Below are 17,275 nucleotides of genomic sequence, written 5' to 3' on the forward strand. Positions count from 1 at the left end.
TGGAAATTCTGAGTTGACAAAGGCAGTAAAGGGAAGCATTGTAACCTCCTTGATATGGTGCAGCATAACAAAAAGCACAACAAAACACATGTTCTATTACATTTAATAAAATTCTGTATTTCTATCCTTCGAAGTTTTAATAAATATTGTATTTGTTTTTCATAGGAGATTACCCGTGCTAACAAAGGATGGGCATTGGACAGTGTAGTGCTGTGTAATGAAGTCACCAAGTGGATGAAAGATGACATTACACTACCTCCAGCCAAGGGTGTCTATGTATATGGGCTGTACTTAGAAGGAGCTGGCTGGGACAAAAGGAATTTGAAGCTCATTGAATGCAAACCCAAAGTGCTTTTTGAGATTATGCCTGTTATCAGGATTTATGCTGAGAACAACAGTAAGTAATTCCACAATGTTATTTTATTTATTTATTTACTTCAGTAGTGAATTCACAGGGACTCTACAAAAACACATTCAACGCATATAATATATATCTACTTATATATTTTTATATATAAATATATGTATCAAAGCTCCAAAGTGCCCCTGCACAAGAACTCACTCAGACGGCAGCTGGACTGAAAGCCTTTTATTTTCTACAAGCTGCATGCATCAATTCAGGTTGCATTCCGATCTAAAATCGCCGACGCGTTTCGGGCTTGGCTTCTTCTTAAGCTATATACGGAACACCACAACCTGTGAGCGTCGGATTATCCAATTATACGCCCTCCAATGGGCCACACAGGTGAGTGAGTCCCTTTGCATCATGGGACTAGTAGTGCGCGTCACAGATAAAATCATAATATTTGCTGTTAATCACCAGCCCGATGTAGTGCAGTCTGTTAATGTGAACAAAGCTACAGAAGAGGGACCCTGAAATAATGAGATAGGTGAGGAAGTAGTCAGGGAAATAACAATTATCAAAAAACACACAAAACTTCCTTCACATTAATGCTTCAAAAATAGGCAATACGTCCCTAGGATTAGGCACACCCACAGACCAAGAGAATGATTATGAAAAATGTATTTTTATTTTTTTCATAATGATTATATATCCATTTTTTCATTTTTATATATAATACAAAAAATAACACAATAATGATATAAAACACAACTAGCCCAGCACACATCATGATTACAGAATCAGTAAATGAGAATACATGAAAGGACCAAAATCTGCAAACGAAAAGAAGCTACAATAGGGGCGCTAGAGGGCGCACGGCAAGAGGCTCTGCTAAACCGAGCTGCCATCCGCCAAATATTTGCTGCATTCATCGATCCGGACACCAGTTAGCGGACGGAGGGACCCTCCCCTTGGTTGCTGCACCTGCACATGCCGCTTGCGGGCCCGTGAGCCCGCAACTGGTCAAAACACACTGACCTCGCTCCGACGCTGTGCTGGGGAAAATGGCGGCTGCCGGGCCGTGGTAGGCCACGCTGTTGCCTGGCGCCTGGAAGCGACATCTGCTGCACGTTTCCCCCCTGCTCATCTGAGGGCTGCAGCCTGGGGAGATCTCCGCTGGAGTGCGGCTCGACCCGATGTCGGCGCGGCTGGACGCTGCTCTGTGAGGCCGCTGTCTGTGCGCTGCGAGGCGACTGCTGCGAGGTGGCGAGCGGCGGCGCCTTGGAGACGGCTGTGTGGCGGTCCTTATCGGCTGAGGCGGCCCCCCTGCGGAGAAGCGGAATGTCGCTGTATCTAATCTGCGCCCGTCGGCGCTGGTTGCGGTGAGTGGGATCGGGCCAGGCCGGGGTCTGAGCTGCGGAGGCGGGATCAGGCCTGAAGCCGCGGCCTGCGAGCTGCGGCTAGCACGGGGTGCTTTGCAGAGTCTCCTGCTGGGCCTTGTGGTGACCGGGGCGGGTGCCGCTGCTGGGCCTGCTGCGCGAAGTTCTTCTGGTGTCCCCGCCATACTGCCTGAACGGACCACGAGTGACACTGCATGCCCTCCCTTGCTGGTTCACAGATCTAGGCTGCCTGCCCTGTGCATGGTTGACAAGTCAGCTGTCCAGATGCTGGAGCTACTTCTCTTCTAGCTCTTTGAATGGTGCTTAACATTTGCATCTCCTTGACTCCCAGACGTAAAGGAAATGTTGTAGTCTGCCCCGACCGGAGTGGGATGGTCTGGAGGGAGCAGGGGAAAGTCATTGGGTAGGCGGTGTGGCAGAGCGGGCGGTATTTGTTTTGCCTCTGCCTTTATTGTTATTGCCTCTATATCCACCTCTTTGATAACCTTTTGTGAAGGTGGACTGAGGAGGGGATTTGTAGGACGTGGACGCGCTATCTGAGGAGTAGCCTCTGCCCGTGCCCCGAAAGGAAGAGCGGCGAAAGGAGCGCCTAGGAGGGTGTGACTGTAGGGCTCCCATAGATTTCGCCGTATCTGTGTCTTTCTTCATCTTCTCGAGGGCCTCATCTATCTTTGGACCAAATAAATGTTCCTGATCAAATGAATGGTTTAATATGGAGGCTTGTACCTCAGGTTTAAAGCCTGAAACTCGTAGCCAAGCGTGTCGACTGAGGAGGACACTAGTGTTAATGGCCCTGGAGGCTGCGTCCAAGGCACAGCGTATAGAGATATTGGTTACGGTTTTACCCTCTTGAATTAATTCATTGGCCCTATTTTTATATTTTTCTGGGAGATGGTGCATGATGGTTTCTAGTTCATCATAATGCGCCCTGTCGTATCTGGCCAATAGCGCTTGAGTGTTGGCGATACGCCATATATTGGCTGCCTGGGACGCAGTGCGTTTTCCTGATGCGTCCAGGAGCTTTGACTCCTTGTCAGGCGGTGGTGCTTCGCCTGATGCCTGGGAATTAGATCTTTTCCTTGCAGTGGATACCACTAGAGAATCCAGTGGCGCTGGCCCTTTGATGTATGCAGGATCTGTGGGGGCGGCTTTATACTTTTTCTCTATGTGTGGGTTTAGGACCCTAGCCCTAACTGGGTCTTTAAAAACCTCTGGCGCATGTTTTATTACCCCTTTGAGCATAGGTAGTATAGCAGTAGACCTATGTGCATTATCAAAGGTGTCTAGGAGGAAATCTTCCTCTACTGGGTCAGTGTGTAGCTCTACCCCGTGATAATGTGCCGCCCTCTGAAGTAGGTGGTGAAAACCTAGTGAGTCTTCTGGTGGAGATGGCCTGGATGGATAAAGGTCATCTTGTGGGACATCTGGAATGTCTGGATTATTATATTCATCCCAGGGGTCTGGGGATCCTGTAGGGGTGGGGTCTTGTGGCACATCTGCTGGGTCGTAGTATGGGTCCCCCTGATCATCATGGTCTGGAGACGGGGTCGGAGAGCGATGAGGCAGGGGTGGAGGGGGTGGAGGTGGAGAGGGTGGAGGAGGTGGAGGAGGTGGGGAAGGCACTCTGAAAGGGGAGGTAGCACAGTCCTTCCTCTTTGGAGGTGGAGGTGGAGCTGGTTTGTCCAAATGTCTCTTTTTAGAACACAGTGCCAAATGTCCAGTTTTTGGATCCTTGGTAAGTGTCTTTTGCAAAGGATCCGGTGTAAAAAGTTCTTGCGACACTGGTTGTTCGGTCGGCGTCGACGTTTTCGGGGCCGATGGCTTTTTAGGCTTGTCTGTGCAGTGCTTTTTTGGAACCTCCGATTTTTTGTTCGGTGCCGAGACAGGCTTCGGCGCGGGAGTGTCGGTGCCGAGGTCCTTATGATGTTTGGTCGGCACCGAGAGGCTGGGTTTGGACACTGAGGGCTTTGGTACGGGGCTCGGTGTCGAGGTAGAGGCCGATTTCTTCTTCGGTGCCGAAGGGTGTTTTTCGGCACCGCTGGCAGGCTGGCTCGGGTCCGAGCCACCGGAAGGCTTACTTGGCTTCTTCACCGGGCCCGAAGGTGGGGTGTTCGAAGCAGTGTCTTTGGTCTTGCCTAGGCCCGGAGACGCAGGCGTGACCGAAGCCTTTTTGGGTGTCGGCGCGGGTGTGGGAGGGGGTATTTTACTCACGACCCTCTGCGCCGGGGTGATGTCCTCCACATCCGAGTCGTCGGCTTCGGAAGCACTGACTAGGTCCTCTTCGGTGTGCTGTTGTCCCGGAGCATCGACGTCGTCCCCGAAGATGTCGACTGGAACTGAAGTCGAGGAGTGCGCCATTTTCCGTCTGGCCCGTCGATCTCGAATAGTCTTTTTGGATCTAAAGGGGAGAGGCAGAGGTTGCACACCTCATGAAGATCGGTGTGGGGGAATTTCGACCCACATCGAGGGCACTTCTTGAATGGAGTTCTTTCCATCAGCCGGGACCGGAGCCTGGATAGGCCCGAAGGCCGCCGTCGATGACTGGAATCGAAGGTGTGTCGAAGAAGAAGGTGATTGAGGAGATCTGGATCTGAACAATACCGCGGAGAGCGAGGATTCCGCTTAGATCGTCGAACTGGAATGTTCGGAACCGGAGCGCGAAGTATTACATCCGAGCCGATGGCGGAAAAAAACAATCTGAGGATGGAGCCGAAGCCCATGCGCAATACGAACCAAGGGAGGGGTCACCGACCTCGTGACTTCCAAAGACTTTCCAAGAGGAAAAACAAACTGCAAACATCCGGGCGCAACACCAGATGGCGATCTATGCAAAAGTGTGTAATCTGCAGCTCATATGCCTCGAACACTGTTTTACAATGCCAAATTCTCACCTAGCCGCCTGGACGGCCACTGTAAAATCAGGGACGAAGGCCAATGTGTTGCCCTGATGGACAATAGTACCTTTCTCTCTTGCCAGATGCAGTATGGTGTCCCGATCTCTGTAGTTCAAGACTCTGGCTATTATAGGGCAAGGAGGGGCCCCTGGGATCGGCCGTGCAGCTAAAGAGCAGTGGACACGCTCCACTATAAACATGCTGGATAAGTGCTCTGTGCCAAAGATATCTGAGATAAGATGCTCAACATATGTCTCCATCCTGCCCACATTTGTCGACTCTGGTAACCCAGTAACACAGAGATTGTTGCGCCGGGATCGCGCCTCTAAATCCTCGTTCTTTGCTTGGATAAGGGCTAAAACCTTTTTCATGTTAAGGGTTTTATCCGTGACCGTACTCAGACCATCTTCAATCGCCAAAACTCTTTATTACACCTCCTCCATGCGTGCAGTTTGTTTCTCAAGTTGAGATGACATGTGGTACAGTCGATGGTTCACAGCAGCCATCGTGCCCTCGATAGACTGCAAACTGCGTTGCATAGCCAGCAACGTGGATTCTAGTGTGGGGGGGCCATCCGCGCGGGCATCAGCCTCCGAGTCAGTGGCGGCTTTTGCGGAGTCTTGGGGGCCCTACGTGACTCGAAGGTAAGGCGTGGCTGGGATTTGTCAGTCCTCCTCATAATTATTGAGTAACGCCACAAAAGCTGTAGGCAATAGTCAATGAACGTAGAGCCGAGGGCGAGCGTGAGGAAAGGTCCAACCTGACTACTCCCCCTAAGCGTTAATCTGTTAGTAACCATCGACCAATCAGGCCTCAGGGCGCAGGGGTGCAAGCCGTGGATAGGGAAGTAGGCTTCACACCGGGAGGGGGCCCAATTACACTGATACCTCCTATGGGGACCGTCCCAGTAGATCAGACATCATGCGTGGCAGGTCAGGAGTGTGGCAGCGTGCCGCAAGTTGCCGGGGTGCAGTCAGACGTGCACCACTCAGGGGGCTAAATAGCGAACACACAGCAGCCGCCCGGGCCAGCGTCCTCCCTATCCAGGCCAGGGAGTCGTGGCCTACCACCAGTATTGGGCAACGGACTTCCCCATATTTGTAAAGTAGACGTCACCTACGGAGTTGAGGAGGGCAAACCAAATGGCGGTGTATGGCTAGAACCTCACAGACTCACAGAGAGCTATATGGCTAGCGCCGAACTTCACAGCCGGCCCTTGCAATGAGGAATTCTGGAGTCTGGTGAAGCCCCCGCTGCACTGGCAAGAGCCCGCCCAGGGCTATATCCAAGCAACTCAGGTGTGTAAGGCAGCAAGCAGGTTGGAGGCAGTGCGCCCCAGACCAAGGAGATGCACCATGTGGCTAGCGCCGAACGTCACAGCAGGCCCTTGCAAAGAAGAACTCTGGGGACCAATTTAACCCCTGCTACCCTGGCAGGAGCTCGCCCAGGGATATGTCCAAGCAATCCAGGTGTGCAAGGCAGCAAGCAGAAGGGAGGCAGCGGGAGGGAGCCGAAGCCCATGCGCAATATGAACCAAGGGAGGAGTCACCGACCTCGTGACTTCCAAAGACTTTCCAAGAAGAAAAACAAACTGCAAACATCCGGGCCCAACACCAGATGGCGATCTATGCAGAAGTGTGTTGATCTGCAACTCTACATGCCAAGAACAGATGCATACTGGTAAGTAGCATATTCCTTCTGCAAAATGAGGGGGTCCCCTACGCTATGCTGTATCCGGCTCGGCTTCGTATAGGCACTGCTGAGGACAATACGATTTTTTCCTCCCCGAAGGCCGCAATGGAATATGCCAAGCATCTGAAACGCCAGAAGCGAGACTCTACAGCTGCAACCGAGGAAGAAGAGTAGCGAACCACTATGCCAGCTAATCAGAGTTTACTGACTCTCTTGGTCTTTTGCTGTCTATTTGAGATGCTATATCTTTCTTGCCCAGCTGGCTCTAAGTTTATTGTCTATCTTTGCTTACGGTGTTTATCTCCTGCCAGTTTGTGCCCACCATGTGTGCTGCCATTTGCCTGGCTCTGCAGCCTCTTTGTTCTTATGTTGGGTTTGCCGATCTATTGCTAACTGCTGGCAGCGCGAGCCCTTTATACTGGCTTTAACCTCTTTTTTATGCACCTTCCTGAGTCCTCCATGCTGTCATCCCTACCCTGGTTTGTGTAGCTTGGGTCCCCGAGGGTGCAGCCTCATAGTGGTGATTGCACTTTGCTGGTGGTATGCATAGCTAGTATACTGTTCTTGAGCTCGGTTGACTCCTACTTGTAGGAGGCACGCGTCTCTGTGCTCCCCAAAAATGGGTGTACCCCGATTCTGTTCTTTAGTTGTGGGAGTTTGGGGGGAGGGCTGGGATGGGTTTTGGGATGGCTTTGGCATGTTGGGGCAGCTGAAGTGGGTGGGGGGTGGGGTGGGGTCATCGTTGGACAGCCAGAATGTAAAATGTACACTTTCGAACAAACACCGTGAATGTTGGTATCTTTATGTACGATTACCACATGTTAGACAATTGGTTAGGCGGTCACATATGGAAGATCCTTCACGATGAATAGTGTGATCAAGTTCCTTACTTGGAATTTCCGGGGCCTTAACACACCAAAAAAGATCAGATCAGTGTTTGCATGCCTGGACCGTATGTGAGTGCAAGTCGCCCTTCTCCAAGAAACCCACCTTACTGTTGAATCTGCTAGCAAAATGGGCACTAGGTGGGCGGGAGTACGGGTCTCTTCCTCCTTCTCCACCTACTCCAGGGGGGTAATAATTCTGGTGAAAAAAGGGGTGCCTTTTACTGTGATCAGGACTGAAGTGGATGATGAAGGCCGAGTTGCGATGGTGCATGGCTGGAGAGAGTGTGCTGATTGTGAACATATACGGACCGAATGTGGATGATCCCTCGTTCTACTCCGATGTGTGGCGCCGGATATCGCTATTTCCTCAGGCACCGATTATATGGGGAGGGGATTTTAATCTACATATCAGACTCCGCCGTTTGCCTGGCGGCTGCAGCCTTCAGAACTCACGGACCCAGTTTTTAAGCAGCAAATAGCAGAAGCCATAAAAAACTTCTTTAGGGAAAACGAGGGAACGGTAGACAGCGCGGAGACGCTCTGGGAAGCGTTTAAGGTGACTGTGCGGGGGGCTTGCATTGGGGCCCAGTCGGGGGTTCACCGTGATATCCGTCGGCGTATTAAAACATTAGCATCTGACATATCTAAATTGGAACGGGAATATGATTCTGACCCATCCACCGCAAAACTGGCCGCCCTACGGGAACTGGTCACGGAGCATAACAAGACTGTTGACCAGGAGCTACTGCACTGTTCCCGGCGTCGAATAGCACTCTATTATGGGGAGGGAGGTCACCCTGGCCGCTCGCTGATTCAGAAATTGTCGGAGCCAAGACGCCAGGAGCAAATAACTGAACTCATTGATGATACCGGGGAGGCCCACCATTCAACCTCTGAGCTCTGCGACATAATGTTGCAATTCTATACTCGCCTCTATGCTGCCAAGGCGATCCCATAGTCGGGGGAGATACACGAGTACCTTGACGATGTGGCGCTTGGGTGGCTTTCCGAAAGGCAGCAGGAGTACCTTGTGCAGCCATTTGATGAAGAGGATGTACGAGAAGCCATCATGTCACTCCCGACCTGCAAAGCTGCAGGCCCGGACGGGGGCTGCCCAGCGAATTTTATAAGGCATATGTGGCAGACCTCACCCCATGGCTCTTGGAGGTTTATGCGGAAGCCTACGAGAATGGGAAGCTGCCCTCTTCACTCCGTGAGGCCCTACTGGTCACACTCCTGAAACCGGATAAGCTATCCAATCAGTGCGGGTAATACCTCTCTCTATGATTAATATAGACGCAAATATCCTAGCGAAAATGATCGCCACTAGAATGCAACCTTTGATTCCCCTGTTGGTGTTGCCGGACCACTCGGGATTCATTATTGAGCGATCCAACACTCATAATTTGCGCACACTATTTTCCACTTTGCACTACTTTGAGCCAGACTTTCAGGTGGTGACCGTATTACTTGTTTATAGTGGCCATTTATGTTTACAGTACTGAAAGGATGGCTTTCCCCCCTTTCTTCCTGCAGTGGCTCCGGGTGCTGTACAGTGACCCAGTCGCCAGGGTGCGAGTTAATCGGTGGGTGTCCTCATTATTTCCTATTGGAGGAGGCACGAGGCAGGGCTGCCCGCTGTCGCCTATGCTTTTTGCCTTAGCACTGGAACCCCTCGCCTGCAAGCAGCGGCATGCTGCAGCTGCTCTGCGGTTCTGACAACGGCCCTTGATTGTCTCTCTCTATGCAGATGACATGCTACTATATGTCTGGGAGCCTGAGGTTCACCTCTCTGCACTACTCCGGGAATATGTCTAATTTGAGCGCTTCTCTGGCCTGGGGATCAATTGGTCCAAGTCGGTGGTGTTTCCCCTAACCGCGTTCACCAAAGAGGTGGAGCTGGATTTTCCACTGACGTGGACAACTGACCCTGTGAGGTATCTGGGTGTCTGGGTACATAGGGATCCCGACATCATGATCTCTGAAAACTACGGCTGCAGGGTGTCCCGTATTTCTGAACAGGTTGCAAGATGGACACACCTGCCCCTCTCTCTGACGGACAGGATTGCGGTGGTGAAAATGGTGACTTTTCCTAAATTGTTGTACTTCTTCATTAACATTCCTATCAAACTGAACATAGCGCTATTCCGCACCCTGCAGTCTGTGTTGCTCACATTCGTGTGGGGCGGTAGGAAACCAAGGTGCCGATGGGACCTGTTGGTGCAGCCCTTCGAAAGAGGAGGCTTTGAGGCTCCGGACCTTCGCCTCTACTATCTGTGCGCCCAGGTGCAGTTCGCTCATTACTAGCATTTCCCACCGAGGTATCAGCCGCATGTGGCTATAGAGGCGGATGCAGTGCTCCCTGTGCCGCTGCAGGCAGTGACACTTTCGGGGGGATCGGGTAGCCCGCGGACCGAGATTAACCCCACGCAGTGTACGGAGCGGGCCTGGTGAATGCTTTTGACAAGAGCGCAGCTCTCCCATCTGTACGCGCCACTATTACGGTTACTTTCCCACCCCGAAATATCGGCGGCTCGGGAGGCGTCTGCCCTGCGAGAATTGGCTGCGGCTGGCATACACCGGCTGGGTGATCTATATGTGGAAGATAGATTTAAAACGTTAAAAGAGGCGCAGAGCGGTTCCGAGCGGGGCTTCATGTTTAACTTTACATATGTTCGGGTTCGTCAGGGTATCTGTGCGGCGTATCCGGGTTACCCTGCTGAACCCACCACTTTGAGAGCCCTGCAGGTGCTGCTGACGGGAGAGAGCCGAAAAAATTAGTTACAAGGCTTTACAATGCGTCTCTGGGTGAACGAGACATAGAGGTACACCCCTCTTGCTCGCGCTGGCAGAAGGCGCTGGGTGCTCCTATTGCGCCGTAGGTCTGGACTACTTGTTGCCAGCTCACTGGCCACCTCACGGCCAATTGTAATCTTCGAATTATACATTTTAAGTTCCTGCATCAGGTCTATTATTCCCCCTTGCAGCTATATAAATATGGTCTAAAGGAAACCTCCAATGGTGTGAGATGTGGAGCAGCGGATGAGGGTTTTTTCCATGTTGCCTGGATGTGTGGGAGTGTGTTTGCTTTCTGGACGGCAGTGGTAGCCATTCTATCTGATGTTGTGCTGGAGCCTGTGGATTGCTCTCCTGAGCTTTGTCTACTGGGGTATGTCAAGTGCCTTAAGCCCTGCAACAGGCAAATTGTTGCCGTTTCCACTTTGCTTGCCAAAAGGGCGGTGGCGCAATGTTGGGGAGCCAAAGCGTCAACCACTGTGAAGAAGTGGTTCCGGGACCTGGTGTTTTTGTAAAACTCCGCTTCAGACATACGAGGAGGAGCTGCCGGAATCATCTCGTCCAAAAGACTTTTGGGCCCCTTTGACAGAGTATCTGATGTCCCATCCTGCCCTATTATGAGCCCATTAGTAGATTCCAATAGATGCCTTTGAATGGGTGACGGCTAACTATTATACGGACCTGAAGGATAGACTTTGCCTAAAAACATTCTTTATTATTCTATACTACCAAATGTAGCTTTGCTGTCCAAAGTGTACTGTCATTATTCTACTGTTCCACCGGGGGGGGGGGGGGGGGGGGGATGTTGTGGGGTTTATATGTTTCCTTCGCCTTCAATGACTGTATCATTGATTGTCCGCCTTACTTGAAAATTCAATAAATACAATTCAAAACAAACAAAAAGAAACTACAATGATAACTAACAGAAAAGCTCTACAAGACAATAAATAACAAAATACAGTACAACATAAAAATAAAACAAATAGTGAACAGGAAAAGAAAAAAGCGCCGACGTGCGTTTCGGAGATCCCATGCAACTCAGCTAGCTCCTTCAGGGCGCAATATGTTAGTTTATTTTGAAACAAGTCATGAATTCAATTTCTGACCATATTTTTAGAATAATGCCAGGCTTCATTCACATTAAAACTGTTGGTCTGTGGGGGGAAAGACATAAAGTAAATATTAACAAGGAATATAAAGCTAAAAAATAGCAGGCTGGAGCTTAAGCCATTCCAATAAGATACAGATGAGTAAGAAAAATGAAAGAAGTATAACCAGCACCAGATAGGATGTGTAGAGTATGTATATGGTGACCAAGTAAAGACTGAAGGATACTAGGAGACCACAGAGTGGGAAAAAGAGAGGCTAAAGTAAGCCAACCACCACTATTTTAAATCATATGTGTACAACCTCCAAAGATAGGTTATATAAAGAAGGATCCACATACTTTCAACAAGATCCAATGCAGGGGTTAAGACCCTGGACAAGTACGGCCAGTGGGTAACCTCTATGGAACAATCACAAACTGAAGGAACAAGAACGAATAAAAAGCAAAAAATCATCAAAATACAGAAGGGATGAAATAGCGAAGCCCAGACTCCAATGTGATGACAATGTAACTTAGAACCTAAAAAGCAGCTGAAAACTAAATTACTAATAAATACCAGAGATAGTCACAAACATAGACATGGCAGCATATGTCTATGAGTTAAGGTATAACTACAGAGTCGTCCAATATACTGCAAGAAGTTCTTTAATGCTGACATATAGATATGAAGGGAATGGGTGTAAGGCAAAAATAGGTTACCTATAAACGAAAGCAATAACACTACAAAAAATGACCCTTCTAAATTAAATAACTCTCCACGTAATATGGAAAGAGTGGTAAGTACGTCTCTCGACAGCTATATACTCTCAGTAAAGGCCCCTAATTCAGCTACATGATCCCTGGGGTGATACTTACATAAATAAGTGTAGCAGACTTGATAGAAAATGCGACTGAAAGGCCAGAATAAGTGGAGTAAAACCAGTATAATTAAAATGTAATGGAGAAAAGCCAATCTGATAAATATGAGCGGCAACACAGGTAGGTAGCCTAAAAATATAAAGAAAATAATGAGAAAGATATGGAAGGCTACCTCTACCGAGGATGGCAATACCAAGATCCATGAAGAAAATAAAATAAAAGGTTACTTACAGGTCTAAAAAGCGCAACCATTAACGCTTAAACAACGATCACGGCAAGTGTTTTCAAAATGATTTTAGGGACCGCGGGTCATCGCTCCTTGATACTCAGTCTGCATAGTTACAGTCTGCAAAGTGTAACACAGAACCGAGAGAGGAAAATAAATATAGGGACGGGACCTGCCGGGAAGCACTAAGCGGGAGATGAATGTAACAATATGAATAGAGTACTTACCAACTTGCCGCCATCCAGACTTCAACAATTCGGGGCAGCCACACCAGCTATGCTCAATGAAGGCTCGGAGTATGCTACTTATAAGGGAAAGCCCGATGAAATGTAACCGGCCACACGTGCAATTGAGAAATTGTAAGCAAGATGGTAGAAGGACTACAGGGAGGTCCCATACTGACGCTACACATGCTGGACATAGAAAGGGAACTAAAAAAATAACAATGGCCGCCATGATGAAAAGGATACGATCTATACAACCTGAGGCAGATCCTAAGGGTTGGAGTAAGATGCTCTCTCCCCTTTTTAACTTCATCTTTAAAACAGGATCAGTGCCAAAATCCTGGAAGGGGAGTTTCATAATACCGATCTTCAAAAAAGGGTCAAGACACCAGGCTGGCAACTATCGCCAAATAGCATTACTAGATGCCACGGGGAAAATCTTCGCCGCCGAAGTGTTGGACCAACTTAAAAATTGGGCATTTTCTCAGGATCTAATCCCCTTATATCAGGCCGGCTTCAGGCCTAACCATTCGGTCATCGATAACATCGCGATACTACAAACAATCCTCGACAAATACGTTGTTGGAAAATCCAAACCGGTATACGCAGCATTCATTGATTTTTCTACCGCATTTGATCGAGTAGACAGACCATCACTCTGGAAAAAACCGAGGAAGTTAAGAATCCCTGAACAATTATTACAAATTATAATTACACTGCATTCGCATACGTGGTGTCAAGTGCAAATGGGGAGTGAAAAGGGCCTGACCAATATAATTCCAACAGTAAATGGTCTTAAGCAGGGGTGTCTCCTAGCCCCCTTGTTATTCTCACTATATCTTAGTGATTTGCCTCAGCACTTGCAACAAACGCCAAGTCTGCCTCCAAAGATCGCAGCCCATAATATTCACGCCCTCTTATATGCAGACGATATCGTAATGTTAGATCTTACGCCCTTTGGCCTGCAAAGACTTCTAGACACTCTGGACAAATATAGTCAGGAAAACTTCTTAATCCCGAATCTCACCAAGACAAAAATAGTCTCCTTCTCAGGAAGAAAAAGAAGCACCAAATTTTGTTGGAGACTCGGCGCCGGAACAATAGAAGAGACAGAGGAATACACATACCTGGGTAGGATTTTCACTAAGACATTAAAAAACAATTTACAGGTTAATAACCTGACTAGGAAATCCGAGGTGCATGCCGGAGCCCTTCAAAGACTATACGTGGCTTCAGGCAACAGACATTTTTCATCCCTTCTCAAAGTGTATAGTACAAAGATACCTCCAGTTTTATCATTTGCTTTGGAATATATTCCAATAAAACAGTGGTCATTCCTGGACCAAAAAGAAGGGAAGATACTGAGGAAAATGCTGAAGGTATCACATTCCACCCCGGTGCAAGCTCTTCGCCTTGAATTCTCTATCACCAGCTCCTACTCAAGAGCTATCGCAAACGTCATCAGGTGGGCATATAATCTGCTGCACGCAAAGGCTGGAACTCTCCGTTCACTACTTAAAATCGAGACCTTTGACTGTGACGCTCCGAAACAAGTATTCTTTAGCAACATGTCCACCGTATTTAAACTAGCTGAGATTAATGTTAACCTGCTGTCACGTGGACTCCGTCACAATTGAAACTCTTTTTAAAATGTTTCACCCCTAGACTCAGTCATGACCTTGATTCTTCACATTGTGCGAAATTGACTCTGTATAAAAGTTTCACGAAAACAATCGCACCTAAGCAAGTGCAACAATACATATACTTCAATCTCTCGCACGGAGCAAGGAGATCAATTATCCTGTTAAGGCTCGGCATTTTCCCAGTGCTAACCACAACATCAAGATGGCACCCAAACGGATCTCCATTATGTAACTTCTGCCACGGAGGGGAGCAGGATGTAGAACATCTTTTATTCATATGCCCTAACCCAAAAGTAGTGGCAGCTAGGACAAAACATCTGTATCCTATATACATTAACTGCCGTATCACCACCGTAAAGGATTTGATCACAGTATGCAAATTTCCTCCTAATGAACTAGTTTGTTATAACTTTTATAAATTTTTAAAACCTTTTTTAGCTTTGTATTAATATGAAATTCTAAAAGTATATGTAACTGAATTTTATCGTATAAAATTTGTGGTCCTCAGTAGAGTACCAAAACAAATAAAATAAACTGAACTGGTAAGTACGTCTCTCGACAGCTATATACTCTCAGTAAAGGCCCCTAATTCAGCTACATGATCCCTGGGGTGATACTTAAATAAATAAGTGTAGCAGACTTGATAGAAAATGCGACTGAAAGGCCAGAATAAGTGGAGTAAAACCAGTATAATTAAAATGTAATGGAGAAAAGCCAATCTGATAAATATGAGCGGCAACACAGGTAGGTAGCCTAAAAATATAAAGAAAATAATGAGAAAGATGTGGAAGGCTACCTCTACCGAGGATGGCAATACCAAGATCCATGAAGAAAATAAAATAAAAGGTTACTTACAGGTCTAAAAAGCACAACCATTAACGCTTAAACAACGATCACGGCAAGTGTTTTCAAAATGATTTTAGGGACCGCGGGTCATCGCTCCTTGATACTCAGTCTGCATAGTTACAGTCTGCAAAGTGTAACACAGAACCGAGAGAGGAAAATAAATATAGGGACGGGACCTGCCGGGAAGCACTAAGCGGGAGATGAATGTAACAATATGAATAGAGTACTTACCAACTTGCCGCCATCCAGACTTCAACAATTCGGGGCAGCCACACCAGCTATGCTCAATGAAGGCTCGGAGTATGCTACTTATAAGGGAAAGCCCGATGTAATGTAACCGGCCACACGTGCAATTGAGAAATTGTAAGCAAGATGGTAGAAGGACTACAGGGAGGTCCCATACTGACGCTACACATGCTGGACATAGAAAGGGGACTAAAAAATAACAATGGTGGCCATGATGAAAAGGATACGATCTATACAACACGGTAAAGAATACATAAGAGGGAATAAGAAAAGAAAGGAAAAAATGAATAGAAACCAAATGGAAGGATAAGAGGTAGTAATGATAGGCAATACAAAAAGAAAAATAAAGAAAAAAAGGCGGAGCAGATGAGAGAAAATTAATTAAAAAGAAAAATGTATATTGATGCAAAAAACTGGAGAGAAAGATAAAAATAAATAAGACCGAAAGATACAATGAGTCAATAAAACAAGAGAAGTGATTCCTAAAGCACATGCGCGAAAATAGTAAACATATAAATATCTAATGAGGATAACCATAAAAAAAATTAACATGAAACGAATCAAGAACAGGATAATATACAAACGAAGAATGGGTCTCCAGAATAAAATAGTGAGGAGAACAAATCTATGAGGCACTTAAAGACTATCAAGAGGCTAAATACAACATCTAGCCAAGGAGACTAATTGTCCGAAGGGAAGTCACTTTGATGCAGAGATACCAGATTTATATGATAGCATTCTCCCAAGGGAGGGATTCATTAAGCCCTTTATCATATGTCTGCAGAGTGTAAATCCAAAATACCTCCCTCTTTCGTCTCAGGGCATCAATGTTACTATCCTTAGGGGGAAATATGTGTTCCAATATGGTCCAGCATAAATCTTTCACAGAGTGCTCAGACTCTACCCTATGGGCAACCAAGGGGGCCCCAAGACGTTTATTATGGATGGCTGATTTATGTTCGCTGAACCTCACTCCCTCACCAAATTCCCTACTAGTCTCACCAACGTAACCTTTATGGCAGGGGCATAGAATGAGGTAGACTACATTACTAGTGCGGCAGTTCGTCATATTCTTAAACGTGAAAGTCCTTTTGCCCCCATATAAGTTCATTGGAAACAATGGCAGAGTCACAGGCATGGCAGTGACCACATTTGTGCGTGCCCATAACTGGGTTTGTACCTAAAATGGATTTCTGTACATACTTATTGTTCTGTGGTTCTTTAGCTTTAACCAAAGCATTCCTCAGATTGTTATTACGGCGAAACGCAAAAATGGGTTTGGGGAGAGTACTTTTGTGACTGTCAGAATTAAGAATGTGCCATTCAGTGTTAATTATCTGTCTCACTTTATGATCAAGGTTAGAGTGTGTGGTAACACAGACAAGTTTGTTATCGATTTTAACCTCTTTAGTCTGTAGTAGGGCCGTTCTGTCATAGTACTTAGCCCTTTTATTGGAGTTTTTAATGAGTCTATAAGGATAGCCTCTGTCCAAAAGTTTCAATTTCAGTTGTTCCGCATGTATATCAAAATTCTGTATGGTGGTACAATTCCTGCGCAAGCGCAGGAATTGGCTGAACGGGATGCTATCCTTTTGACTGCGTGGGTGATAGCTGGCATATTGTAGCAGAATATTCCGTGCTGTGGATTTAGTATAGAGGGAAACCTCTATTTTCTGATCAATAGCTTGGATCCAAATGTCCAAGAATTACATTTTTTCTTTGCTAGTGTTGGGGCTGAACTTGAGGTGGGAATCACAAAGATTAATCCAAAGGATAAACTCCTCAAGTTGTTCTTCTGGGCCCCTCCAGATAAAGAAAATATCATCGATAAACCGATGCCAAAGGAGTAAGTTCTCACTGAAGGGAGCAATTTCATTAAAGATGAGCTTTGTTTCGAAGGCTCCCATAAAGATGTTTGCCACATTGGGCGCACAAGCTGCGCCCATACTGACTCTTTGTATTTGCTTGTAGATAGTTCCATCAAATTCAAAATATTTTTTTCTTAAGGAAAATGGCCAAGCATTCCACGACAAACAGATGATCACAAGAGCTATTCCCATTTTCCAGTATACTCTTCACAGCTACCAATGCCTCATTCTGGGGAATATTGGT

General features: G+C 47.1%; 1 protein-coding gene across 1 annotated transcript in view; it reads left to right on the forward strand.

Annotated features, from left to right (window-relative positions):
* DNAH5 (dynein axonemal heavy chain 5) overlaps positions 1 to 17,275 on the forward strand; it is a 5,853,083-nt gene that overhangs the window by 5,786,694 nt on the left and 49,114 nt on the right. Inside the window, exon 78 of the mRNA XM_085606747.1 lies at positions 166 to 397. Coding sequence (XP_085462873.1) covers positions 166 to 397 — 232 coding nt within the window. The remainder of the gene's footprint in view (positions 1 to 165; positions 398 to 17,275) is intronic.

Source organism: Triturus cristatus, chromosome 5_2 (genome assembly GCF_964204655.1).
Source record: "Triturus cristatus chromosome 5_2, aTriCri1.1, whole genome shotgun sequence".
NCBI lineage: Eukaryota > Metazoa > Chordata > Amphibia > Caudata > Salamandridae > Triturus > Triturus cristatus.